Source organism: Ruditapes philippinarum, unplaced genomic scaffold, assembly GCF_026571515.1.
Source record: "Ruditapes philippinarum isolate M1 unplaced genomic scaffold, ASM2657151v2 ctg6302_1_1_1_1, whole genome shotgun sequence".
Taxonomy (NCBI): Eukaryota; Metazoa; Mollusca; class Bivalvia; order Venerida; family Veneridae; genus Ruditapes; species Ruditapes philippinarum.
The window spans coordinates 24,251-51,965 of NW_026857317.1; the positions used below are offsets into that span (position 1 = coordinate 24,251).

The 27,715-nt window shown below is 32.9% G+C and overlaps 2 protein-coding genes across 4 annotated transcripts; both read left to right on the plus strand.

The window, feature by feature from the left end:
* The first annotated feature begins 1,938 nt into the window (after window positions 1–1,938).
* On the plus strand, window positions 1,939–10,233 carry LOC132749366 (heat shock 70 kDa protein 12B-like). 2 transcript variants are annotated; one of them, XM_060739097.1, is made up of 5 exons: window positions 1,939–2,097; window positions 2,809–3,114; window positions 3,331–3,552; window positions 5,777–5,933; window positions 8,252–10,233. In XM_060739097.1, the coding sequence occupies exons 1-5, from the start codon at window positions 2,095–2,097 to the stop codon at window positions 9,301–9,303; spliced, it is 1,740 nt and encodes a 579-aa protein (XP_060595080.1). In that variant the 5' UTR covers window positions 1,939–2,094; the 3' UTR covers window positions 9,304–10,233. The 2 variants fall into 2 exon arrangements, with proteins under 2 accessions (XP_060595080.1, XP_060595079.1); XM_060739096.1 differs by lacking the exon at window positions 1,939–2,097 and adding an exon at window positions 2,105–2,295 and having other exon boundaries at window positions 8,252–10,174.
* Window positions 10,234–12,597: 2,364 nt separating this feature from the next.
* On the plus strand, window positions 12,598–26,589 carry LOC132749367 (calmodulin-A-like). Of its 2 annotated transcripts, none has more exons than XM_060739099.1 (7): window positions 12,598–12,628; window positions 18,962–19,007; window positions 21,090–21,233; window positions 22,135–22,244; window positions 23,373–23,463; window positions 25,282–25,338; window positions 26,018–26,589. In XM_060739099.1, exons 1-7 carry the CDS (start codon window positions 12,602–12,604, stop codon window positions 26,149–26,151), a joined length of 609 nt encoding a protein of 202 aa, XP_060595082.1. In that variant the 5' UTR covers window positions 12,598–12,601; the 3' UTR covers window positions 26,152–26,589. The 2 variants fall into 2 exon arrangements, with proteins under 2 accessions (XP_060595082.1, XP_060595083.1); XM_060739100.1 differs by lacking the exon at window positions 12,598–12,628 and adding an exon at window positions 16,885–17,033.
* Window positions 26,590–27,715: the final 1,126 nt, after the last annotated feature.

The following is a 27,715-nucleotide window of genomic DNA, read 5'->3' on the forward strand; positions in this document are numbered from 1 at the left end:
AAAAAATCAGGATAGGGAACTTAGAACCATCTGGTGACCTGATTGATGGTGTGATTGATATGTTAAATCATATTGTAAGAATTGGTAATGAATCAGCAGAAGATAGTGAATCACAATCTTTATTTAGTAGCATTGATGGCCATAACAGTAGAGCAAATAGTCAACAACAGGCTATATCTTTCTCTAGGGCAGACATCAGTGATTGTCATTTTACAAGACCTAGGAATGGCAAGAAGAAACAAGTTATTGTAAGGTTTGTTTCACGACAGTCGGTGAAGATGGTCTACAAATACAAGAAGTATCTGAAATCCTCTTCTAAGGATATGTACAAATCTGTTTACATCATGGATGATGTTACTCCATTACGTTTGAGATTGAAGGCAGTGGTGTCTAATATTCCTGGTGTGGAGGCAACATTCTTTAGAGATGGGAATGTTCACTGTAAATTTAAAGGAAAGAACTATCAACTGACATCCACAGATGATATTTTTGGCGTACTGAAGGTTGACCAGAGTGAGGAAATGATGAAGGAGCTAGGGTTACAGAATTTCCTATAGGATGTGCAGGAGGATGATGAAGAGATTTTGCATAGTAGTGATGTCGTGGAAAATATTCAAACTTTTATATCTGACCATAATTATTGTATTGAAGAAAGGATTTGTACTGTTGATAATGATACATATCTTAATATTTATTTTGTCGATGTCTGTGGTCTTGTTTCAAAATTAAACAATCCAGATTGTGTAGACTTTGTAAAAACATGTGATGTTTTTCATTTTGCTGAAACTAAATTAGATGACTTTGACCAACCTTGTTTAGATGGTTATGTCTACTTTGGTAAAAATCGTAAAAAAATAAGAATAAATCTGGAAGAGTTGGGTTTTTTTATTACAAATGATCTGGCTGATAATAGTCAGGTTTTAGAACTAAGTACAGAAAATTGTCTTTGGTATAAGTATAAATATTGAAATTTTTGACAAGATTGAAAATAATATTGTTGATATTATAACTATGTATGGTGAAGTCAGTTTTGTTTTGATGGGTGATTTTAATGCTAAAAGAGGTACATTTAAAGATTATATTGAATTTGACAAATACATATTGGATACAAACTTTTCTGTTGTTAACCTGTTAAATAATGGTATTGCATTGGATAGATCTTCCAAAGATAGTAGTAATGTAAACAATTTTCGTAACCGTTTGATTGACTTATGCAAGTCCATAAATTTATTGATAGCTAATGGTAGATGTGGTAGTGACCTTCACGTTTATGGTGAGATAGGCATATTCCCATTAGCCTTACAAGTGAAAGCAAGAGTTTTGTGTTTCTGGAGTAAAATTATTAATGCTAAGGAAAATAAGATATGTAAACTTCTTTATAAAACAATGTTGTCTTTGTCCTCTAAGTGTTTAGTGAATCGTAAAAATACTCATTGTTTGAAATATATCTAGATGTACTTCCTTTACATAGGCAAATATTTATGTAAATTTAGAACAATGAATCACCTATTACCAATTGAAACAGGCAGATATTTGGCAATTGATCATAATAAAAGGCTTTGTTCCTTATGTCCGTATCAAGCTATTGGTGATGAATTTCACTACTTATTTCAATGTTCGTACTTTAATGACATAAAGGGTAAATCTCTTTTTCCCAGGTTTTACATTCAACCCTATATTTTTAAACACATTAATGAATAGTTCTACTAAAATTATCTTTATTTTGTAAAAACATTATTAATATGTTAAAATTTAGATAATTAATACTTCTCATTCTCCGTTCCCATTTGTTACAATGTAAAATACATGTTGCATTGAATTCAGTACTTGAAATGAGCAATATGATCTCCTTTTTTGTTTATTTAGCTAGTCATCATTGTATTCTTATATTGTGATATTAGTGATTTTTGACTGTTATTTTTCAGTTTGTTTGTTTTTATAACAAGTTGCATATTATATGCCTTGGTTTAATAAAAACTGAAACTGAAACTGATTAAGGAAAATAATTTTAACACGTAAATTCATGGAAAACGGATATGACATTTCCTTCCTGGTTGATTTAAAGTGACTGAGAATATAAGAGGGCCATTTGTCATGGTATGTGTTTTCTATTTTGCAAACTATATCATAATTCTATTTGTTGATTATACTTTGACTTAATTTATGACATTCAAAAATTAATTGTAATACTGGCTGTACACAAAGATTTCATAGTGTAAATTCATGGAAAACGAATATGACAATTATCTTCCTGGTTGATTGAAAGAGAAAGTGCGAATAAGGTCATTTGACATGGTATGTATTTTCTAACAAACTAAACATCTAATATTATGCTTGATGAATATTTCGACCTTTTTTGACTTTGAATACGTACATTAATATCGAAGAAATAACAATGATGTTTATGTCAGCAAGGTTTTATATTTTCTTGTATGAATTATCGTTTTATTTTATGTTTCCTCGTGATTGGATTAAACATATTTATTTAAGCTACAATGCGAAACAAAATTTTGCAACCAACCAGTACTGGTGCCATATGAAGAAACATATAGTCGTCACCTGATTAGGGCTCGAACCCATGATCCATCCCAGGGTTGAGAGGCAGACATCTTATCCACTAGGCCATCGCTCCCCTTCTTCGGGTCGGAGATTCCATTCTCCTATTTCAGTTTTTTACATTTCTACATCTAAATTAGCTTATTTACATATAAGTTTTATAGCGCAGGGTATCTTAACAATAATACATATTTCAACATAATATAATACTGTTTAAAATCTGCTATGACCATTTCCCCCTGTTTTCTTTAGGCTACAAGGGATTTGCTCGTCGGGGCGATAGATTTTGGCACAACTTATTCTGGCTGGGCTTTCTCCTTCCTGCATGATTTTCAAGCGGATCCTACTAAAGCGACTGTCAAGCAATGGCACTCTAGTGGAACTCTAGTTACAGAAAAAGCACCCACGTGTTTGTTGATAAAGTCAGATGGAAAGACCCTTGAAGCGTTTGGATATGATGCTGAAAACCAATACAGGGAACTTGCAGACAATGAAATGCACGAGGAGTATTATTACTTCAGAAGATTTAAGATGGCACTTAATAAAAAGCTTGGTGAGGTAGGTACTTGTAACTGTTGATTGACTGTTCTAATATATCTCTACCTTTTGTGTATCATGATCAGAATTTCGATTTACAATGTCAGGAAAAGGAATGGACACCATTTGTTTATCTCCTTAAAAAATGTATATAGATAACAATATACATGCTACAATGAACTTGTGATTAAGGAATTGTTGGTTGGTGTTTTAAAAAGATTGATTTTTAAACTGCAGAAACTGGACCGCGGCATGACAATAGAGGATGAGATGGGAAAGTCGATGATTGCGATAAACGTTTTTGCTATGGCAATCGAATATCTAGTAGGAGATATGATGAAGAGTGTTAATGATAAACTAACATCCGCTATTGAGAAAGATGAAGTCCACTGGGTTCTTACCGTCCCAGCAATATGGACAGATGCTGCCAAACAATTTATGAGAGAGGCCGCGGTGCAGGTTATATTCGTTTCCTCTATATTTTGTATAAGTTTAATTTACTTTTATGTCATTCTCCCCCCTCTCTTTCAATTAAACAAACAAAGTTAAGCCTTACTTAAATGATACCGATCAGATATTTACTCACAAGCCTGTGGTCATTTGACATTTGAATTTCAAATAATGAAAATCACTATGATGGTACTTTTGATATCGTGGGAAATTGGAAAGGGTGTAATGAAATAGTTGAAGTATAAATTTTGTTTTCTTTCTTACGTTGCTTATGTTAATTGATTTTTGCTCCTCATATAAAGTGATGTTAAGTATGTTTACAGTGTCATAGAATTTACATTTGCAGTATTTTTTTTATCTTTTAGCCATAACTTATTATCCCGTGGCCACGATTTATTATCTTGAGGCCCCTGTCAGAATAATCATACAATTTCACTGTAGAAATTCTTTTACAAAGTGTTAATGTTTTCCTATAGCGATACACTGAAGTGTTCAAATTTTAATGTAAACCTGTTGCTGTTCGTATATTAAACATGTAAATGTCAAATTCGTTAAAACAGAAAATATGCGAGTTTTGAGAGAGATTTTACATCAGTTTAGGAGAGACACGCTGATAGTGTGTAGCGTTTTTTTGTTGTTTTTTTTTTTGTTTTTTTGTTGTTTTTTTTGTTGAGAAGAAAATGTGTTGTTTTGAAGGGAGTTTTGTTGATTTGATGAAGTTGGTTGAATACAATTGTTGTGATCTTAATTGATCAGGGTTTATTGGTTGTAATTAGTTGTTTTGGTTGTTGAGTTATATCTGTTACGTAATAAATATTTGGTTCAAACTGGTTGAATGTTTGTCTGGTCAAGATTATATTAGTTGATGCTTTGTTTTGAGGATATCTGTAAATATTTGGTGCTTTAGTTTGCTTTTCTGATGCTAATTAGTTTTTGTGAAGTTAATATTGTTGGTTGAATGTTTGTGGTTTATACTGTATCTTAGAGTTGTAAAAAAAAATATTCATTTTTGTGTTCTTCATTTTGTGGGGATTTTATTGTTTCGTTTGATCATAAGTTGTTTAGAGATTGGGCTCGCCAGGTGTCTAGTATTGTTTCGTATAAAAGACGTGGACAGATATTTCTTATAAGTGGTTGATAAATGATGTGTGTTTGTTTTAGGTGTAAATAATCATCAGAGTTTATTGTTTGGGTGTAAATAATAATCAGATCATGTATTTGTCATATCAACATTGTAATAAATCTTCAATAGTAAAAAAGAACTAAATTTTTAGATAGATATTTTTCTTTGACTGCTTGTAAATATTCAAAAAACTCTTCCTTGGAAAATATCATTTTTCACTGTAACTTCTTTATTTTTTAAGGTATCTACTTCAAATATATATTTCTTATCATCACACACATAATGTGTGACAAGATTCATAACTCAAACACACATTTAATTTAGAATTATTCCCCTTGAACTAACAATTTTTGTTGTAAATGTTTTATTTTACTATAACATCTTCATTTCTTAAGGTATCTAATTTCAAGCTTCAAATATTTCATACTTATAATCACCCACATCATATGCCACAAGATTCATAACTTTAGCATGAATATTTCCGGAATTATTCCCCCTTGAACTTTGATTTTTTTTAATTGTTACTTTTTTGCTTTGACTTCTTATTTTTTTTAAGATTTACTTTAAAATTTAATTTTTTGTTTTATATTAACTCTTAAATAATAATGATGATGAAAATAATAATAATAATAATAATAATAATAATAAAATATGACAAGGTTAATAACTCTAGTGTCAATATTTTCCGAATTACCTTCCCCTTAAAGAATATTCCTTATTATTTTCTGTTTATTTATTGCTTAAAAGCTGGAAAATTTCTTATAAATACACTTCTATTTCAGTGTTTTTTGTTTAGATTCATATTAGACAAATAAAAAGTATTTCTAGCGTTTGCAAATATGCTTTTTTCAGAACAGGACTGGTGCATTTGATATTATATCAAATTATAAGGGGATGTTGTACAAATATGACTGGAACATGAACAATAAAATGATTTATGATTCAAATTGTGTGTTGGAGTTCAACTAAACCTCAACCACAAAAAGAATATGGGTACAAGTGCGGTATGCTTTTTATAAACTTATGCAAGTAGAAGTGATCTGGGTGGGTATATATCTTCGCCAAATATGTTTAAAGCTCAACTTTTTATGTATGCATATTTCTTTCCAGGCTGGACTTGTAACAAACAAATTGACGATTGCACTTGAACCAGAAGCCGCATCGATATTCTGCCGCCACTTATCTGTTCACACTGCCATTGCTGGTGGAAATATATCAATAACGGAGATGCCTGTTGGAACTAGATACATGGTTCTCGATGCAGGAGGTATGGTACATTTATATTAATCTGAGTCACAACCATGTTTTAGCATATGATACCAGTATTTCTTATTTCTACAAAACGGACCCGAGAGTGATTCAAATACTATATAGCCTATACACGTATTTATGGTAGGTGGACCATGTAAAATACAACAAGAGCAACATTGTCGCAAAATACGCCCACTACAAAAACTTTTGTCAGGGATGTGGGCATTATAGAAATACATATAAACGATATGATCTGGGCAATATCTGGACAATATCTGGATATTTTGTCATCTCTAGTGACCCTAACCTTGCAAATATTAACCTAAATTACACGTGTCACACTTGTAGTCATGATAGTTATCATCTGTGTTATAATCCATCAAAAAATGGTACCCATACACAAACTTACCTCTTTATGTGACCTTGACTTTGGTAACAGGGACCTGGATTATGTGCACAAAGCTTCACAATGGTAGTCATGATAATGACCATTAATGTGTTTCAATCTCTTAATAAATGATGACTTAATGGTCCGAACACACATTTTTATCAGAACTTTTACCCCTATGTGTGACATTGACCTTGGCCGCAGGGTACTCAATTTTGCATGCGACACTCTGCCTTACCATGGTAAACATTTGTGCCAAGTTATATTGAAATCCCTCTATGCATGTAGAAGTTTGAAGATGTATGACACTAAAATTCCTCAATGCGTGTAGGAGATATGCTCTTGACAAAATCTCAATTTCTAATCTAAATTACATGTTTCACACCAGTAGTCATGATAATTACCATTTGTGCTTCAATCCTTGAATCAATGATGACTTAATGGTCCTAATACACATTTTTATATTTTTATCTGAACTTTGACCCCTATGTGGACCTTGACCTTGGTCGCAGGGACCTAACATTTGCACGTGACACTCTGCCTTACAATTGCGAACATTTGTGCCAAGTTATACTGAAATCCCTTTATGCATGTAGAAGTTTAGCTCCGGACAAGCGTTTTTCAATGACCTCTTAGTGTGACCTTGACCTTTGACCTAGAGACCTGGCTTATGCGCATGACACTGCTTCTCATAGTGATGAACATGTCTATGAAGTTATTAAAATTCCAGCGTGTAGGAGATATGCTCCGAACAAAACGCCGCCCGCCCGCAATGTGGGGGGAGGGGGGGAATTATAATACGACAAGTTTTTCAAACGGGCGTATAAAAATGTATGCCAAGATATTGACCAATGGATCATTGTATTTCGCTTATAAATTTACAAAATAATCGGAAAATACCTGGGCATTCCCAAGACTGACTAAGTTCTATGTTTAATGAGAGCCCTTCTGCCGTAAAGAAACAAAAAGCAGCTTTGGCTGTTGAGTACGGATCCCGGACATGTCACCAGCAATGCTCTTAAAGGGTTAATTTTGAAGCGCAAAGTGGTGATAACTTAACGTCATGCAATTTCGTATAAGACAACGATATTAATTTTCAGCGGGGTCATAGTCTGAAGCTGATAGTGACTTGACTTGATATCACATTACAATAATACGTTATTGGTGTGCTTTTATTACTTTTATGTAGTCTTGAAATAGTATCGCTTACTATTGATACAGTAGCATACATCTATGGTGGTTGATGTTTGTTATTCGTGTTTTCGACCCGCCCCACGCCATTTTAACTTGTTAAATCTCGACTTTTCGCTTGGCGGAGTCGCGGGGCGAAGTTTTATTTTATTAAACTTCGCCCCGCGCCCCTGGCGTTTTATTTCTTAAATTTCGCTCCGCGCCCCCGCAGGTTTTAAAGCAGTATGCCTCCAGGTCCATGCTTACTTTTGGGAACTTGGAAAATCATAATAATTTTACGAAAAAGGCACTCACTATCCTAGTGAAAACACATAGTGTGTTGGTCAAAGAATCCTTTTTACCATCGAAATAGCTTACTTAAAGATCATAGATGTTGTTATTAAGGTTGTTACCACACTTAAGTGAAATTTCATATATGTATATATAATTATGCCTCTAAAACCATTTTCAAACATCAAAGAAGATGTAAATATGTACTGCAAATATTTGTACACATTAAATGTAATCATTAAAATGTATGCATTCATTTCTTGTTGAAAACATGAAAATGTAAATTCGGTAATATCTTTACCAAAAAATAAAAATGCTTTTTGGAAATTACAATATTGATAAATCTTCATTTGAGCATTATATTTATGACATAAAACCATAACAAATTGAGTTACAAGATATATAAATGGTTGTAAGATATTAGATTTAACCACTTTATTTTTCTTTTTTTAAGTTTTCTTTCAACGTATCCATGTTTTTTTCAGGTGGAACAATAGACATAACGGTACACGAGGTTGTCAGTGAGAACAGCGTTAAAGAGATCCAATCAGCAAGTGGTGGTGGGTGGGGAGGTATCCTAGTTGACAAAGCTTTCGAAAATCTGCTTATTGATCTGACTGGGCCAGAGGTTTATGATACATTTAAACGAACGGAAACGGAAGACTGGCTTGACCTTTGGCGTGATTTTGAAGTAAAGAAGCGATTAGTTGCACCCAATAAAACTGCTCGTATTAATATGAAATTCCCACTATCGTTCGGACGCACCTATGAAGGATGCACTAAAGGGAAACTGCTTGATGCTATTGAAGCTTCAAAATACGCCGATGAAATTCAGTTTGGTGAAGACAAAATCAAATTTTCCGCCAGTCTGTTCAAGAGTCTTTTCGAATGTTCCATTAACAAAGTCATTAGCCATGTGTCAACACTACTTCGAGATAAAAACGTAAGAAAGATAAAAACAATTTTGATGGTAGGTGGTTATTCAGAGTCTGCCTTGCTTCAACACTCAATAAAAAACGAGTTCTCCGATATAAATGTTGTGATACCAATTGGTGCATCATCAACCATTCTAAGAGGAGCTTTAGTTTATGGACATAGTCCGGTATCCATACGGGAAAGAGTCTTGAAGTACACATACGGTGTTGATACAACTGACCCATTTAAAGAAGGAACTGACCCAGACCATTTGAAGATTATAACTGCAACTGGTGAAAGATGTAGAGTTTTCAGTAAACATGTTGAAAAGGGGCAAATCGTCAAATGTAATGAACCGCAAGTTGAAAAGACTTACTTTACAAGTCACAAATTCCAAAGTCAAATATCTTTTAAAATTTTTGCCACACAACAATGTAACCCAAGATATACCACTGAATGTTTACTAATTGGCAACATGAAATTTGATCTTCCGGATCCAGAGGAGCAGCCTGGAAGAGAGGTTCTCGTGTCTATGACGTTTAGTGGTACTGAGATTATCGTGAAAGCAGTTGATAAGAAAGCAGGCAAGGACACGAGCGTTTTCATCAACTTCCTTGGATAAATTTAATGCGTATCTGACAGTGGAAATGATATGTAACGGGTGCAGTACTTTAAGGGAATTTAATATTTTTTTCTGCTTAGTGTTATTAAAAAAAATATGAATTACAAAGAAGTAAGCGAATATCATTCAAAGAAATAAGGATAACGAGGAATGGTTAAAATTTATACATTTGTAAAATAATGTTCGGAATTAAATATTACTAGGCTTAATTGTAACAAAATGAAAAAAACATATAGTTAATGAGTAACTTAAATGTTACTAATTTGTTAGAAACAGTTGTTATTGCACACATACAGACCAAAACGTGCTAAAAACTAATACTTATATCAGGGCGAATTACTGGTGTGTATACGAATTTAAAAGACAATGCGTAGCCGCCTAAAAATTATAATAAATGATAATAGATAGAGACTATAGTTAACAATTTCACTAAACTGAAATGATACATGGAAACGATGTGCTATAAAATGGGTTATTATCACAGATATAAAAAAAGTTCACTTGAAACGGAAAACCAGATAAAATTTGGCCAGGGAAGCATTCTCAAATGCTTAAAGTATAAACATCCAAAATGTTGTATGAGAAAGATATATTTATTTTATTGATAATATTAAATAACAAAATATCAATAACGATCATATTACATTATTTCCTCTTTAAACTCCATATACCAGGTTTAGATTAAGTAGCCATTCTCGATAATTGCTACACAGCTTCATTATTCTCATTTATTAACTGTTTATCGAATAACACTCGTGTATTATTTATTTAGAAATTGTTTCCCAATTTTTATGTTATGATTAATTTTATACATATTGACTATAATAAATTAATTAATCACAGCGATATGAGATTTTGTGTTATGTTGTATCAACTGTTTGTCGTTTAAACATGACGGAAGCTCGTCAGCACTTGCCGTCACAAGTACCTAAAATATGGATATCTAGTCTATCCGGAACACGTCGGCTCTTCTCGTATGGTCCCGTACGTAGGACGCAATATACGTTCTCATACAACTTCTGCAAACTTACTACTTAGCCTATGCCTAATTTCGAACGGACATTGACTGTTATCAATTTGAAAATATTAATGTTACTCTTTCTGTTTAAAAGAAACATATCTCTATCACTTCTGCCACAAAGGTGGCACATGGAAGCCACCCAATTTACCATGTGACTGTAATTCGCTCCAATATGTCGCCTTTTTATATCAGAAGTCTATTGCGAAATATAATATGCAGTCGGTATCAAATTGACAATCGCGATTGTAGTGTGTTTGCTCTCCTGTTAGTTTACAATCGCATTTTTTTTTGGTCCTTTCTTTTTACATCCCTACTAAACGCTGGCTCTTTCACAATTTGGTGACCTATTGAAATGACAGTCCTCGACACTTCCATTGTAAAGTGTCCTCGAGGGAAACAAAGCTGGAAAAGGTACACATAATTCCTACAAATATCGGATTTAAAAGAACATGCTTGTTATTAACAAATCAAGAATGCTTTGCCACGTAGAACATTTTCTCTCTCATCATTTTGGATGCAATTTTGATAAGAAATACCTCAATGTGATGTTGTTAGAACTTTTACCAAATGAAATACTTGTATTTAATTGATTGTAGCGCGAAGTACATTTCACTAAAGCAATTCATCACTATTTAAAAGTTACCTGTCAAAACAATGGAAATTCAATCAAAGAATGGATCTTCGACGTATCACACTGGCGAAAACCGATAAAAGATTGCGCATCCAAAGATCAAGTTCCAAAGAAGCTACTCAAATAATATTTGTCAAATACATTATTTTTGCAAATTTAACATTCTACACCAAGGAAAACATTAAAAGAACAATTTTCACTTGAAAGTCATCCAATTAGTGAGGAAGAAATGATAATGGTACGTTTTATACGTTTACAGATATAATTAAGGACCTATCTCATATCAATGAATATAAATCGGCATAATACCATTATATAGACACGTATTGAATGGTTGTGTTGACTGTGTCAAATTTACGAGGGCTCTGTCACATCCTTGGAGGATTTACCCTGGTGACCTTGACCCCCGTGACCTCTATGTAGGTACTGCATGTAGAGCTTATCAAGTTGGACATGTGAAATTTTGGAGGCTGTAGGTGGGAGGACTTTCGTTTAACGGTCAAGTTTTGTTACTTTGTTACAATCAGACAGACAGATCAGAAAGAACTTGCTCTCCCTAGCTATTGAACCGGGGGCTAAAAGATCTTCTTAATGGTAGGTGCCATTGTTTTTGCTAGTGATACAAGCATGTCCGAATCTATGTCAACCGTTTGAGATTATTCTATATGAAATTGTGTTACTTGATTTCTTTTTTCTTAGCTGCGTGAGAAAAAGAAGAAAATTTCCTGTAGACTGTGTCGGGAAAAATTTAGTTAGTAAATTACTGGAAGTGGATAACTTAGACAAACAGTAGCATGGCAGCGATCGATAGCTGGAACTATAATACCTAGCCGTAGACAAATAGTGTGATAGTTAATTGCCTCCTATAATTACTCCTATAACTCAAACGTTTCCATATTAAACTATCCCGAACCATATCACTGTTCATGCCCATTCTGAGGTAAAAAAAAACGCAAATAACGTCCCGTAACAAAACGCTGTGGAAATCTGAAAATACGGTATTCGGGGATGTTAAGGGTAGAGATATCAGGGTTTAGATGGATTTGTTTTTAATTAACCAGAGTTAATATTTTCTTGTAAATACTATGAGGTTATTATAGTATTTTTGTCTAACAGGACAAAGTCATCATCATCAAGGTCATATTCATTATCATTACTGAAAAAACACTAAAAAACTTTCAAAATTGTTAAATCATGAAATATGCATGAGCAAAATCAAGATAGATGTAATCATTGTATTATTATTGTTACTATTAATATTATTATTATTATTATTATTACCAAATTAGCTATATTATGTGGGATATGAACTTAAAATAATTACGCCCGAAATAAAATAATGTGCATTTTTAATGTCAAGCAGGTGTCGTAGCATAAACCTTTGTTTAATTAATGACAACCGCATAGACCAAACATTGCCTGCCACTAAAAACAGATATTTCATGAACAAAAATAGAGCTTTTTTCATAATATTCTCTTCGATCGCAACTTTTAGTTTAAAACTGACTTTTGCAAAACAGCTGTAGTTTTATTTACAAATTTATTGACGGGTGTCCGATTGCCGATCGGTTTTAAGGCTAAACACCACAAAATTCTTGTTATACCCCAGTGATTGTCGGATTGGATAATAGTTATAATATCTTACCATGAGCGAGGAAGATTTATCCCAATATGTAAGTTTTTACCTTCTTGTTTTAATTTGTTTCAAAACTTTTCAATTTTTAGGTTTATAATTTTATAGATGTTAGTTGGATATCCACAAATTATTTAAACACTTATAACACTTCTGATTTTTTCTTTTTTTCTGCGAGAACATATCAAGCTTACTTAATATGATCACACATTAAAACTGCGCTCGCTAATACAAAAAAAAAGGAAATAAAAAATATATTTACAATAATTTTTAAATTTCTGAAATATTTTTTTTCTTTGTCTATAACATTAATTTTAAAGACGGATATTTTGAATTTTAGAAAATTATAAAGTACTATAGATATTCATTATTTTTAATACTAGTCAGGCAGTGCATGTCCCAATTATAGCTATCACATAAAATTTATAATGTTCTACAAGATTGTAAAATGTGCCAATTTTCAATAAAAATGATTAAAACTAGTTTTGGAAATGTGTGTGAATAAGTATTTATGGGATTAACATATTTTGTCGGGTTTAAAGTGACACGGTCAATATAATGGTAGAGCTGTAATATAATGAATAATTACGTTGTTATACATAACGACAAGCCACGGAAAAAAAATCTCAATGGCGTTGTTAGCAATATTACAAACATTTATATAGCAGATAAAAAAGTGTTCTAGAACAAAATATTATTATTCATCATATAAATGTTCATTCTAAATATCAATATTTTTTTCAAGCATCAATTTATAAGAATATCAAAATGGTACATTTTTATAGTTTTTATGAGTATTTGAAATGCTTCTGGACAATGTGCCCATTGTAAACTTATCCATTTTAAGCCAGATCTATCTTCTAAATTTAATTTGAAAAAAAAAAAAGGAAGAATAAACAAATCAGAGGGCGTTTATTATTTGAGTTAAGGAGTTAAGCATTGACACCGGGAATAGTTTTATAACAGCATGGTTACATTTGAAGTTTCGTTGTTGACATTATGATAGCCTAAATTTTCTACCATACCCCAAGTTGTAACGTATTTTTACTGTTATAAATCACCATTTATCATTAATATTGGCTTATAAATATCCTAGTTTATAGCGTAAATTATAAAATAAAATTCTATCTATGTGTTGTGAAGTGGCATAGTTTTAGCAAAAAGAAGATGTTACGACTCGGTCCGTTAGTTTTATTTATTTAATCAGTTTTTATAAATTCTAATGTAAAATTGTCATTTATTTCATATTCGCATGAACTGCAGACCTGACAACAATATAAGCTCATGGCGGTGTGTGTGTGTGTGTGTGTGAGTGTGTGTGTGTGTGTGTGTGCGTGTGTGAGTGTGTGTGTGTGTGTGTGCGTGTGTGTGTTCTATTCTTTGAAGTTGAATGCCATTGTAATTTCACTAAATTCTGTTCAAAATTTTCATGTTTCAATTTTCCCGATTTGATATAGGGCATATATGTATTACATATATTTGCGTGTTATTTGCAACATTCTGTATATATTTTCTCACAAGATAGTATAAAATCATCTCTCAAAGTGTGAACGAAAGAAGTTAAATAACTTCGGATCATTCGTACGTTTAAAGGATACATTACATTTAACATATGCGGTTTGGTAATAATAACTTTAGATAAACAGTTGAACCTGCAATCCAAATGCATTTTTTTCGCCCTTTTCCGTCAAGCTGCGGGTAGTCGAGTGACACTCAATTTACTATATAGTTAAGCATACGTTAACATGTGGTTGCATACATGCATTCTCAAACATATAAATGTGATGTCATTTCGATAATTCATTGAATGACAACATGTTATCTCAAATCAACTCTTTTTGTGTACAATTATACGGCCACTACAGGTACATACACGTAGAATATCTGATGTAGTAAGAAACTATTAGTGGATTTAACTTGGAAGTCTAGACTACATAAATATGTGATTTGAAATAAAATATATATGTTTATCTGGTGATTAGCAGTCTTCTAATTGACATGCCTTTTTTGTTCATACACAGAACCATTGTTTATAGTTCAGCTTGAAAGAAAGTCATATTCGCGGTACTGCCTGGTATAGAGAGAAACGGAATCCCTAAAGAACGCTACGAAATCCCTAAAGAACGCTACAGAATCCTTAAAAGAATGCTACAGAATCCCTAAAATAACGCTTTGGAATCCCCAAAGAACGCTACGGAATACCTAAAAGAACACCTACGAAATCCCTATAGAACGCTACGGAATCCCTAAAAGTACGCTACGGAAACCCTAAAAGAACGCTTCGGAATCCCAATAGAACGCTACGGAATCCCTAAAAGAACGCTTAGGAATCCCCAAAGAGCGCTACGAAATCCCTAAAATAACGCTACGGAGTCCCCAAAAGAACGCTACGGAATCCCCAATAGAACGCTACAGAATACGGAATCCCCCGAAAAAGATACGGAATCCCTAAAAGAACGCTACGAAATAGAGAATAAATACAATTTTCCTCTTATCATCGAATGTGAAATACGTTGCAATTCTAGGCTATGAAAGGTGTTTATACGTATAATTCAATTTTTATTGCATACTATTATTAATATTTTTTTTAAAACTGATTGTAAAGTAGCTTTAACAGACGCTAAATATACAATACATGTATCATATGTCATAATCAATTATAGATTTTATATTTGTATAAATAAGTTTCCATTTTTAACGACAAATGCATGAAAGGGCGTTAATGGGATAAATCATTTGAAAATAAATTAAAGATATTGACTTTTAATTAATATTTCTACTCTTCTATTTAGCGACATACTAGTCTTATATTACATCCTATAGAAATTGATTTTTCCTATAGAAATGAAAATCTAAAAATTGTCCGCCCTCCTTAATTTTTGTATGCAAGAAAAGGCATGCCTTTTCCCGCGTTACTCTACCTTTTCCCACTTTTTATTTCAATTAAGCAGCGTATTAAATGTCCATGAAAATATATGATACCATTTATACGGCCAATGATTCCATTTATAACGCCAGTATCATGAAGTAATTATTTTTTGTAACAAGGGAAATAACGCTTTCTTATTATAATCAAAATGCGTACACAGCACTACTTCCCCTTCTCAGTTCGGAGATCACTGCGTGAAATGTCATAAAATGTACGAGTAATCTATCCTGAATAAGATTATTATGATAACGTCGATTTTGATGTCAACACAAGTAAAATGCCAGGAATCGTTCAATCAGTTATTTGAAAATAAAATCATGAAAAAGTCTCCTTCCTGAACAAAAGAGCTAATGTCTCTTCGATCTTTTATGATAATAACTCTGAATATTGTTTACCCCGCAGGGGCCTACACATTGGTTTCACGGTTCGTACATTTTGTATTTCAAGCCTGTATTATACGTAACAAGGCAAAAAACATGGCCCTGTAGGCGTCCCTTTGATTGAGGTCTTTTGCCGTCCATTTTGTTATCACGTGTTATTATATTCTCCATTCTGACCATTCTGATTGGCTTAGGACAGTCGGTGTTCGGGTAGAAATGGTCAAATCTTGTTTATTGTATAAGGCGACAATTAGTTTCAGGATCTTAATGATCAACATTATATCATGACGACAGCGACCATCGCCAACAACACTATCATAAACGTCATCATCGGCCTTATCGTCATCAACGGCAACGATTACAGTTATTGATGATGATGATGAATGATATGAGAAATCATATTTATAATAATATTTCTGACGTCACACTTAAATTACACGTCAATTTACCTTATCCTATTGGGCGATTAATCTAATTAAAATCAAATTAAATCGATCACTGTAAAATTAATGTAATATTTCATTTTATTGCAAGATTTTTCAATGATTGAAACTGTATATCACATAATCGTGTTAAAATTGCCTTGATATTACATTATGGATAATTGTTAAATAAATATTTAAAAGACGGGTCAAGTTGAAATTACTGACATAACGGCAATAAATTGAATAAGTATTTCTCTTTCATTCAGATAAGGACAAGAATATTGGAAAACATTTCCGTTTTCTTGTCTACCATTCTTTTATTTGCCCTTTGTGACGAGAGCGCTGTCTATACGCTATGAAATCTTGGTAATGTAAAATTGAGCCTACGGGATTTGCTTAACCTTTGAGTTGTCTTTATTTTCAAACAAGACCTTCGTAATTTTCTTATGTTATCTACGAAACAGTGTCGTCTGCTTTGTCTAAATAAAGCGTTCGATAGATAGATTTTTAGTGACGCAGACGATAATCGTAAACAGCAGACGACACCACGGGAGTAATCATAGGATGTAAATTACAGTAAAAAACCACCAGGGATTAGCGAACAGTAGTGTTTTATTTGACTCTTTAAATACATGTTTATAGTTTTATATATATACGAAATATCTAGAGTTTAGTGGTTGTTACTAGGAAGTTTGCGATATGTCTAAAAAGGTAAATTTATTTATCATGCACGATTAAAATCAGAAATTTGTTTGGATATGCAGATATCTGAAATACTTTAACAAATAATTATTCTATCATATCATATATTTTGTACAAAAACTGTAGATTTCTATGTGTGTATATGTGTGTATATTTTGTAGTTTTAAGTAATTCTAACACAGTAATAAGACTCTTATATAGTTTTGCTTTGATTAAGTTTGTATCTGATTGCTTGTATAAGTATCTTTTTCACAAAAAGAACAGCATTTCGAAGAGCTTAACAAATACAGTAACTGTTGTTATGTTGAACATTACAGGGCAAACTATGACATTTTACTTAACAGGCTGTTAATTGTAATGTCAAAATAAATCTCTACATTTTTTCTCTTAATCGCTTTTTGTTGTATAGAATTATCTCAGAAATCTCTCTGTTTCTGGCAAGACTGGCTGGTCAATACAACAGATGACATCATAGATTTACAGTTAGTTCTAAAACAAACCCAATAAGAGCTAATACAAATAGGTTTTGTTTGTCGTGAAAACCATTTTCTTTCTTGATAAAAAAGTTATATCGAGACATGCAACTTAATGGGTGGGCACAAATGATAGTTGCACTATTGTGGAGTGGGATTCAGACAATATTTAAGACTTTATCCCATCACGTGCTTTATCCCGAACTTGATACATTAACTCTTTACCAACTTCATACATTACCTCTTTACCATCTGCATACATTACCTTTTTACCAATCCATACATTACCTCTTTACCAACTCCATACATTACCTCTTTACCAACTCCATACATTACCTCTTTACCAACTTCATACATTACCTCTTTACCAACTTCATACATTACCTCTTTACCAACTCCATACATTACCTCTTTACCAACTCCATACATTACCTCTTTACCAACTCCATACATTACCTCTTTACCAACTCAATACATTACCTCTTTACAAACTTCATACATTACAAGTTTACCAACTTAATATTTTACCTCTTTACCAACTCCATACATTACCTCTTTACCAACTCAATACAATACCTCTTTACCAACTTCATGCATGACCTCTGTATCAACTCCATACATTACCTCGTTACCCATTTCATACCTGACCTCTTTACCAACTTCATTCATTACCTCTTTACCAACACCATACATTACCTCTTTATCAACTTTATAGATTATCTTTTTACCAACTTTATACATTATCTCTTCACTAACTCCATACATTACATCGTTACCAACTTCATGCATTACCTCTTTACCAATCTCATACATCACCTCTTTACCAATCTCATACATCACCTCTTTATTAACGTCATACATTACATCTTTAGCAACTCCATACATTACATCTTTACCAGCTTCATACCATACATCTTTAGCAACTCCATACATTACCTCTTTACCAACTCCATACATAACCTCTTTATTACCTGTTTACCAACTTCATGCATTACCTCTTTAATTACATTGTGCTATTTTGGCGCCCTGACTCAAGCATGCTACAAAAACATGCAACAACGGCACATGCTTGTGCGATTTTACCCGTTTATGAAATATGTTCTTTTACACATATCTGTACATAATTTTATTTGAAGGATGTTAGCCGGAATAATTTACACGCTTGCACGCACTCACGCACACGCGCGCACACACACAGAGTCACACACATGTGATAATATATGAAAAAGGTCTCAAATTTTAAAAGATATTTGAAAAGTGTTTGCTTTGTAAATAAAGGAATAGATTTTTTGGTCAATTTTGTTATATTGTGAAGAGTACACATCATTCACATAGTGTGAGTTTCCTCTCGCCGTCAGCTATTTTGTTTTTATAGGAAAATCCTAGTGTAAAAATAAATTTAAAAAAGTACCTGTATGTATACAAAAAAATAAAGAAAAAATACGCTTCTCCTTTCTTTTACAGAAAGATTCGGACATCCTGTCCAAGTACTCAGCTGGACAAATACGAGGTATGATTTTTATTTGTTGTTGTTGTTTTTTAAAGCAAGCGAGTTGTAAGTGCCTCATGCTAAGAACCAATTCATCAAACACTGTCGTCAGTCAATCTGGCCTCCTCGGCAATATACCGTTGACATAATAAGGCGGCGTATTAGAACTGCTTTCAGTCACATGGTAAAATGGAAGCCCCCATTTGCCGCTTTTGTGGCAAAAGTGATAGACATATAATTGATTTATAAAGTGGAGGAAAGAATAACAGTGATATTGTGAAATTGATAACAGTCAAGTTCCTTTCCAAATCAGGCATAGATGAAGTTTGAAAAAGTTAAAGGAGTTACTTACTCGAGACCGAGCCCTGCCTTATCAACGGTGTACTCGTTATCTACATACGAGGCCTACGGAAGGAGACGATCTTTTATGATTGACGTCTAGATTGACATTATTATATTTATTTTACACTTTTCAACCGTTGACAATGGTTTTAATTATGATTTAATTCATCTGAATGAATGCAAATCAAATTTTGTTGTTGTTCAGATATTTTCCAGTTCAATTTAATTTATTACTGCATATGAAAACTCTGAAAACCGAAAATTTAATGATTATTATACCTTTTCAATTTGTTTAGAAATAGCAAGAGGAATATTGATTCTATCCGCTAATTCTCCAAGTGTGGAACGCCAAATTAACATAAACTCGATTACAGAGTCTCTGTTTAAATATTTGCAGAGAAGATCAACTGATTTGGAGAGCTATAATTCAATTTATGCGAAGTGTAATTCATTTAGAACTCTCGAAATTATTAGTGTGCAAATAAATGTAAAATAGAGAAAAACAGAATCCCTAAAGAAAGTCCAACACAACAAAATTGAAAATGTTGCAGGCTCGGTTTGATTGAGCCTGTTCATGGACGGTACTGGAAAGTGCAAGTTACCGTCCACGCCCCCTAGCACCGGCATAAGCCTTTTTCAGGTGTAAAAATGATTTTGTGCTTGTGAAAAAAAGAATCCAAGATCAGGGCATTATTTTTAGTTGTCTTGATAGTTTTGTTGTCTTGTACGGTACAAATGTACACGTCTAACTCAATAATGAAATTCTTAAATGCTGTTTTCTTATAAACCATTGTGTCTATACCACGTGACTTTTTAGCAAAGATTGTTTAACTTTCAGGATAACAGACCATTTTAGGAATTTATAGGAATCAGTTTCTTATCACTTCTTCTTTTCTAAAAAGTATAAAACATTTATTTATAAACGCATATCCGTAAAAAATATCCTCTTTCCACGGCACTACTGTCTAAACAATTAAAACCAGTGCCCATGTTTGGGTGTGTGTAGGGGGGTATTGGGGGCATCTAATAAGACTTTGATTTTTTTGTAAACACATGCAATTCACTTTAGAAGGAAGTGCTCACTTTGTATAATACAAGACACTTCGTTTAATACAAGACACTTCGTATAATACAAGACACTTCGTAAAATACAAGACACTTCGTATACTAGTAATACAAGACACTTCGTATAATACAAGACTGATTTAACAATCATGTACGACTTAAAAGTCCTTCCATGTTCAAAAATAAGTGCGCTCTTTCTTATAAGAACCCCACACTGTACATAAATATTTTTTTTAAAAATTCAGTATAGGTTCCGAAAAGTAAAACAGCGTGAATTTATCAAATTTTCAAACATGTGGTAAACACTTATTTGATTTACCATCACTGCCTGAACCAACATTTGCATTGGTTTCCAGTGCAAAGCAGATCACAAAAGTCACGTGGTTAAGACACCTTTGAATTCGAGCACATCTTTTTCTGTATTTTTAATTCAGATGTTCATTTAGTCAGTATCAAGATTTCCAATATAATCATGTTTACGGAAAACAATATTTTATCACTGGAGTGCGAACAAAATGAAGTTACATGGCATTTAGCGTTAAATATCAAATATTGACACTTCTGGTATTATCTCTTTGACATTTCTTTATCTCTATTTTGTATTGCCGATCCATATAATTATGAACATTGTTCATCTGCGTCTACGTCGTAGATATGATTATTTAAAATTACATTTCAAGATGTACTCCATTACAGAGCTAAGGGAAGCGTTCAAATTGTTCGACAAAGATGGCGACGGTTCGATCACTGCGGAAGAGCTTGGAACCGTCATGCGGAATCTTGGACAATTTCCGTCCATGGACGAACTGAATATGATGCTGAAAGAGATCGACATTGATGGTATGTTTTTATCGTATTCCCTTGTTTATATATGATATTTATCTTTCGTTTATGAATAATATTGTATCTTTTATTTATATTGATATTGTATCTTTCATTTATAAATGATATTGTAGATATGTGTCACCTTTATCGCGGTAGTTTCTGTGCTACCGACTCTTGCAAAGTGTGTTATTATCAAATGTACCGATGCATCTCAGAATGCCACACAAAATCCTTTGATCACTTCTTCAGCATTCAATTAACAAGAATTCCAATGTTTTATGCAAGATGTGGTCTGTTAGGGCGGTTAAAGAATATGTGAATATAATTTTTGGTTGATCAAAATGGCGTTTTTCATTCGTTACGAGATACCACAGTTACAAATATTATTTCATTCATTCTAAATGCAGTCAGAATCAATATGGAACTTGTAAGCTCTCGTATAAAGTGTGCTTCTCTTTTTTTTTCTTTTGAATTTCTTGTACTTCTTGAAAATTATCGCTCGATGTGTCATGTGTCTCTTCTTTATTGTTTATGAAAAACAATGGTCACGTCAAAGTACCCTTTAAACTAGAAAAACTGGAATGATAAAAATGACGGTTATTTTTCTACGACCATTTTGCTTTGTAAACAAATGTACACGCATTTGTTTTCATTAAAAAAATATACTTCAAGAGATTGACAATATTGTTTGCTAATTATGAATAACAAAGCTATTTCAGAGGTCTCCGATTAAGTCCTTGAATTAATATTGGCGCGGACAGAAGCGATTTACCCATATACCCGTATAATATTTTAATGAAATATAATGCTTACTTATACAATATAATAGTTATTGAAAATAGCTGGTCCATTCATGGAGATTGTAGTCATTAATCACATTATTACTATAGAAATCAATACTATTTTACGGTTTTAGGTGATGGAACGTTTAGTTTTGAAGAGTTTGTACAAGTGATGGCTAACATGGGCGGACTTAGTGAACAATCTGAGGAGGACGAAGAGAAAGAGTTGAGACAAGCTTTTACTGTAAGACACAAAATATACGTGTATTATGTTCTTTTTCTATCGTGAGGCACGAAATACACGTGCTGAATTTACATTTATATTTGAAAATATATTAGAAAAAATAATTTTAAGTCGAAATTCCCATGCTTGAATAGCGTTCAAATGTAACTGTGTTTACTGTGAAACGAAATCTATAATACATTTTTATAATGATTAGACGTCAGGATTTCGGAAAATTTATTAATTTCCAGATTTGTTTTTGTAATTGCAAATTCAACATTATCGTAGGGGAAGATTTGATTTTACCAGTAATGCAAGGACGATAGGAAACTTATTCAGCAGTTATGTAAAGCCATTGTTATATAAATGAATCCGGAAAATTGGCCCCCGCTCCCTAGAAACATTAGCCGGAGTAAAAATTGGGAAAAGGTGATCCCTCAGGAGCATTACTCAAAACAAAATTTCATGAAAATTGCACACTCGGTTTATTTGTGCTTGCACATGAGGAATAATGAAAACGTGCAACATCCTTCACGCCCCTAAGCACCGGCTTAAGCGGCACTTAAAAGTGTTTGAATCAATGATCCCGAAGGACTCTCAAAATATAACAACAGTGAAGTATAGTACGGGGGCTTTTTTAAGCTGCCTGCCACACGGCATTGACACCTGATGTTGTTAAGTAAAGTCTGAACATTTGCGACCCATTTACAAAGTAATTTACTAGTAATTGTCATGGCAAGCTTTCATGGCAAAAATAATTTTACAATGATCTTTGCATTGTATAACCATTGCAAAATAAGAAAAGATTGAATTTTCAATAAAAAATATAACAAAAGCTCCTAAAATACGAGTATGTGTAAGAATAATGTTTCAAAGTCAAAAACAAAAGTTTGCCATGGCAAAATTAAGAAAATGATGGTCATGGCAATATTAAGAAAATCCAAGGTAAAGTGAATTTTGCCGTGGCTAACACAAAAACAAAACATCTAATTAAATTGAACGTATCAAATCGAAACCTATTTCATAATCTAAAGAAATTATACATTGCTTTCAATTTTAAGACTGTTATATGTATTGAATTTTTGAAAGAACAGGCGGAGCTAAAAGACATCGTATATATGTAGCCTTCTCAATGAATTGTATTTGCAGGTTTTTGACAAATCTGGGTGTGGCTACATATGCGCTTCGGATATCCGAGCAATTCTACAATGTCTAGGGGAAGATCTTACAGAAGAAGAAAGTAAGGCATTTCACGGTTTCGTGCATAATAAATATTGTATTTCGTTTTATAAGGAAACAATATGTTTTGATAATCTTGATAATTTTTACTGTTATTGGTAACAACTTTAGACGGTTGCTTTCCTGTAGCAGTAGGGGATAAGGGTCGATAATTCTTAATGTAACAGGAAAAAGTTTATTCACTAAGAGTTTGTACGTGCGCACGTATGTATGTGTATCTTTCTTGTGGACAAAATTTGCGGATTTTTAATAAGGAACCATGTGTACTTTTAATGTGTATATTGCTGTATTAGATAGAACATATATTATGTCAGTCGTTCTTTTTCGGATATTTCCGTAAGCTCTCATGGTCACCGGGTTCATATGTACATTAAAGTATTATGCACTTCCGTGTTCGTGATGAATATAGCGTTGTCTGCGTCTTTAAATTCCACGTAGTTAAAGAATGCAATTAAATTCAACTTCAACTTCAACTTCAACGGGGTTTCTCGACAAAATCCACGAAGTAGACATCGACGTCGAGGAGGTGAAGACTGTACATCGGTGTAGAGTGGCGTGTTCCGACATAAATTTTTAAAACTATTTTACACAATTGTATCACAACTGTCCCATTGACAAACTGATGTTCCACACTACACCCTTAAAAAGTCAGTTGACCAACATGTATTTACACTTTACAAGATGTTGACCATTTAAACATATGATGGTACGACTGGAACGAGCTGGATGGAAGATTTAAACGCCTCCAGGCTCTCAGAAGTAACACAAGAATCCGGTATAATATTCCAGGTATTAACAGTTCTTGGGAAAAATGAGTGTTGATAAACGTTGATTCTAGATTGGATTGGGATGAATTTCATACTGTGACTTCTTCGGGTTGAACGAACTGTGGCAATAGTGATGAAAACCGCGTCATTGCGTGGAATATTCGAAGGAAAATATTGAAGAAAACTTCCTATTTGTGTCGCTAAATGCTGGATTCAGAAATCGTTAAACTGAAATTGTTGTAGTTCCAAATTAACGAAAATTACTTTATCCCCTGCTACCAAAAAATTAATTATTTTTTTGGGACTAATTAATTCAAAATTTAAATCTCTTTTATTTTTAAAGGCATATTTTTTTATACATTTATCACGAGTAAATTTTATTTTCAAAAGTACTGAAATTAAACAGATTTTCACTTAATATATATCGATCGCTTTTTAGTTAGTATTGTTGCGTCTTAAATATAAAAAAAAATCATTCTTTTAGTTTGGGTCCAAATTCTAGTTTTCTGCTACACCATACAATTTAACCCAAGTCGGGTTGGAAAAATTGAAAATTTTTAAATCTGAAAAAAAATTCTGAAGAACAAAATTCTAAGACTGTATGATAATTGGACTTGAACAAAATGACACAAAATAAAAACGATCCCTTATGGTATTCGCGAATTAGAGATATACTAATTACTTATTACATTGTAATTTACAAATTGCTGTTTTATCATATGCTATTCGATAACTTTATAATAAATACAGTATATTAAATGATTAGAAGTTCAATACTGAATGTATTTGTTGAATAAAATCATATTATGCGAGCCTCTGGCTAGTTCAATAGATTTAATAATGAAGCCAGACTACTTATCATATAACCAAAAAGTAACAAAGAATCACTTTTTCATTAACGATGTAACAACATCGCTATATGTTTGTATGCGCGGCCGTACAATACCGTTTTACGGAATCTCAAAAGTGATAAATGAAATTGATTTAAGTATTCTTTATTAATAACTATAAAAATAAGTTGTAATAGCATAACTTTAATTTCCATTTCACAGTCGATGAAATGATTGCTGAGGTGGACATTGACGGTGACGGCAGAATAGATTATGACGGTATATAAAACACTTTAAAATATATGAGCCACGTCACGACAAAACCCACGTAATGCGTTTATGACCAGTCTGACCAGGCTCCATACTGTTCACTATCAGTTTCTCTACTTGTAACAGGGTTTGTAAGCGAACAGCATGGATCCTGATCAGACTTCGCGGATGCGAAGGCTGGTTTGGATCCGTGCTGGTCGCAAACGCATTACGTTGGGTTTGTCGTGACGCGGCTCATATCATCATTTTAATACTTTCTATCAACCAAAAGTTGTACTTTGCCGAAAACATGCTGAGTTAGGGCCATTTATAAATCCTTTCGTAAACCAAAAATGCAGGCATGTCTTCTTTTTTTCATGATAACGGTTACACAGTCACTGCTTTGGTTTTAAGTTATCTCTAACTTTCATAAACTAGCCGGGCATCATGCACAATATATGATGCAGGTGGCATCTTAGCAAACTAGCTAGTGACCGTATAAGGGAATGTTCGCTCCTTCAATTCAGAAAATTAATATGTTATTTTTGTTTTTTAACAATTATTGTTAATATCGTTGAATCATTTACGGCGATAATTACACTTGTTAAAAGCACTAACGATGCTAAAATTGCCCAATTAGTGGCAGTAATATTGCTAATGAGAATATTGGAAGAAGTACAAAAATAGTTTAATGTATTTTATATTTCAGAGTTTATAGCGTGTGTTTGCTCCGACACAAGTGCTGACAAAGAGGACGGCAAGGATAGAATCTCCGCGACCGAGTCCCAAAGTGGGCAAGTCCAAACCGGACACGACGCGTCCGCAACCACAGGTTGTAGTTAAAGGAACGCAGATCCGAGCACCTCGAAAGCACAAGATGGTCCTGAATAGGTTCGGTGTATAGCAAACATAAATTATGGACACATATATAGCTTTTTCTTAACGTTTTTTTTCTGTTTATTTTTTATCTTTAACGCTTAGATTGAGACACATAAATGCAAACCTGCAAATTTCCAACAAAATATATTCTTACTGAATACAATCGGGCATGCATTGTACTGTATTAAATATTAGAAATTATATTTGTATTTAAAAACCCTCTATGAAAGAACCGTAAAAAAAGGAAATGTCGGATGATTTGACAACATCACTCACGTAAACGTTTACAGTTTCGAAAAAACATAAAAGTAGTCTAAATACCGAGATGAAACATTCTTCTACTTCTGTTGTTGTGTTTCATACCTTTAACTGTTGTAATAAAAAGTTTTGTTTATATCAAAACGAGTGAATTTATACTTTAAAATTGAAAACATATAAATAAATAATGTGAAAAAATAACGGAATGGTCACAGGGTAACATATTTATCAGCACTGCCTGGGACTTTGAATTCTTTCATGTGTGGAAGCTGGTCAGCTAGCTTACGAAATGTCGTAAAAAAGTTTTACTCAGTTGTTCGTTCTTGCCTGAAATAATACACGGGACGCACACTTGATGTCTTCCTCCACCAGTAAAGATGGAAAATCTCCATATTGACCTTTACAATGTTAGTGTGACTTAAAAACACAACTCACAAAAAGTGCTTCAGGCGACATTTGGCGTCATGTGCGTAATTATACCACTCTTTCGTCACGTGCGTAATTATACCACTCTTTCGTCACGTGCGTAATTATACCACTCTTTCGTCACGTGCGTAATTATACCACTCTTTCAATGGTAAATGTAAGCAAATCCTAGTAAAATTCAAGATATAAGATCACTTTTCTCCATAAAATTCAACACTCACTTTAGATCCTGATGGGTGTGTGTCTTTACATCACATGACGACTGCAAACCCAAATTTCACACGTGGCACGCAGAACTATATGTGTATTTACTTAACATATTACTAGGCATTATTCCTGATGGCAATAAACTAATTAAGATTTCATGTTTTTTAATCAAATGACATATTTTGCAATAAATTTACATCACAATAACTGATCTTCAACAATAAAAAGAAATAACTGTAAATAAACAGCTTACAAATGTTTATTGTAACAAATATGGTATAGTTCTTAAATCTCTAACGCAGCGTTTGTTGGAATGATTTAGTTGTAAAAAGAATATTTCAAAAATATACATTTTAATATCAAATACAAAAAAAAGACACACATACATTGTATGATAACCCGAACAAGCATTTTTAAATAGATATAGTCTAACGTGAATTTATTTCATTAAATTTAACTAGCACATGCAATATGTTAAAATACAAACAGTATCCAAACATTTATTTAAATACAAGGGTGTTTATAAAACACAATAAACCCATTCCAAATTTTGTTTTTTTTGACAAGAAAATACATTTATGGTGCATTTTCTTAAAAAAATATTGCTTTTAAAAACCAGCTGAATTTGTGTAAGCAA

Coding starts and splice junctions, on each gene's coding strand:
- LOC132749366 (XM_060739097.1), top strand. Junction 3,553..5,776: donor TGAGAGAGGCCGCGGTGCAG/GTTATATTCGTT, acceptor ATTTCTTTCCAG/GCTGGACTTGTAACAAACAA. Junction 5,934..8,251: donor CATGGTTCTCGATGCAGGAG/GTATGGTACATT, acceptor TGTTTTTTTCAG/GTGGAACAATAGACATAACG.
- LOC132749367 (XM_060739099.1), top strand. CDS start 12,602: ATGAGCGAGGAAGATTTATCCCAATAT. Junction 12,629..18,961: donor AGGAAGATTTATCCCAATAT/GTAAGTTTTTAC, acceptor TTTCTTTTACAG/AAAGATTCGGACATCCTGTC. Junction 23,464..25,281: donor AGATCTTACAGAAGAAGAAA/GTAAGGCATTTC, acceptor TCCATTTCACAG/TCGATGAAATGATTGCTGAG.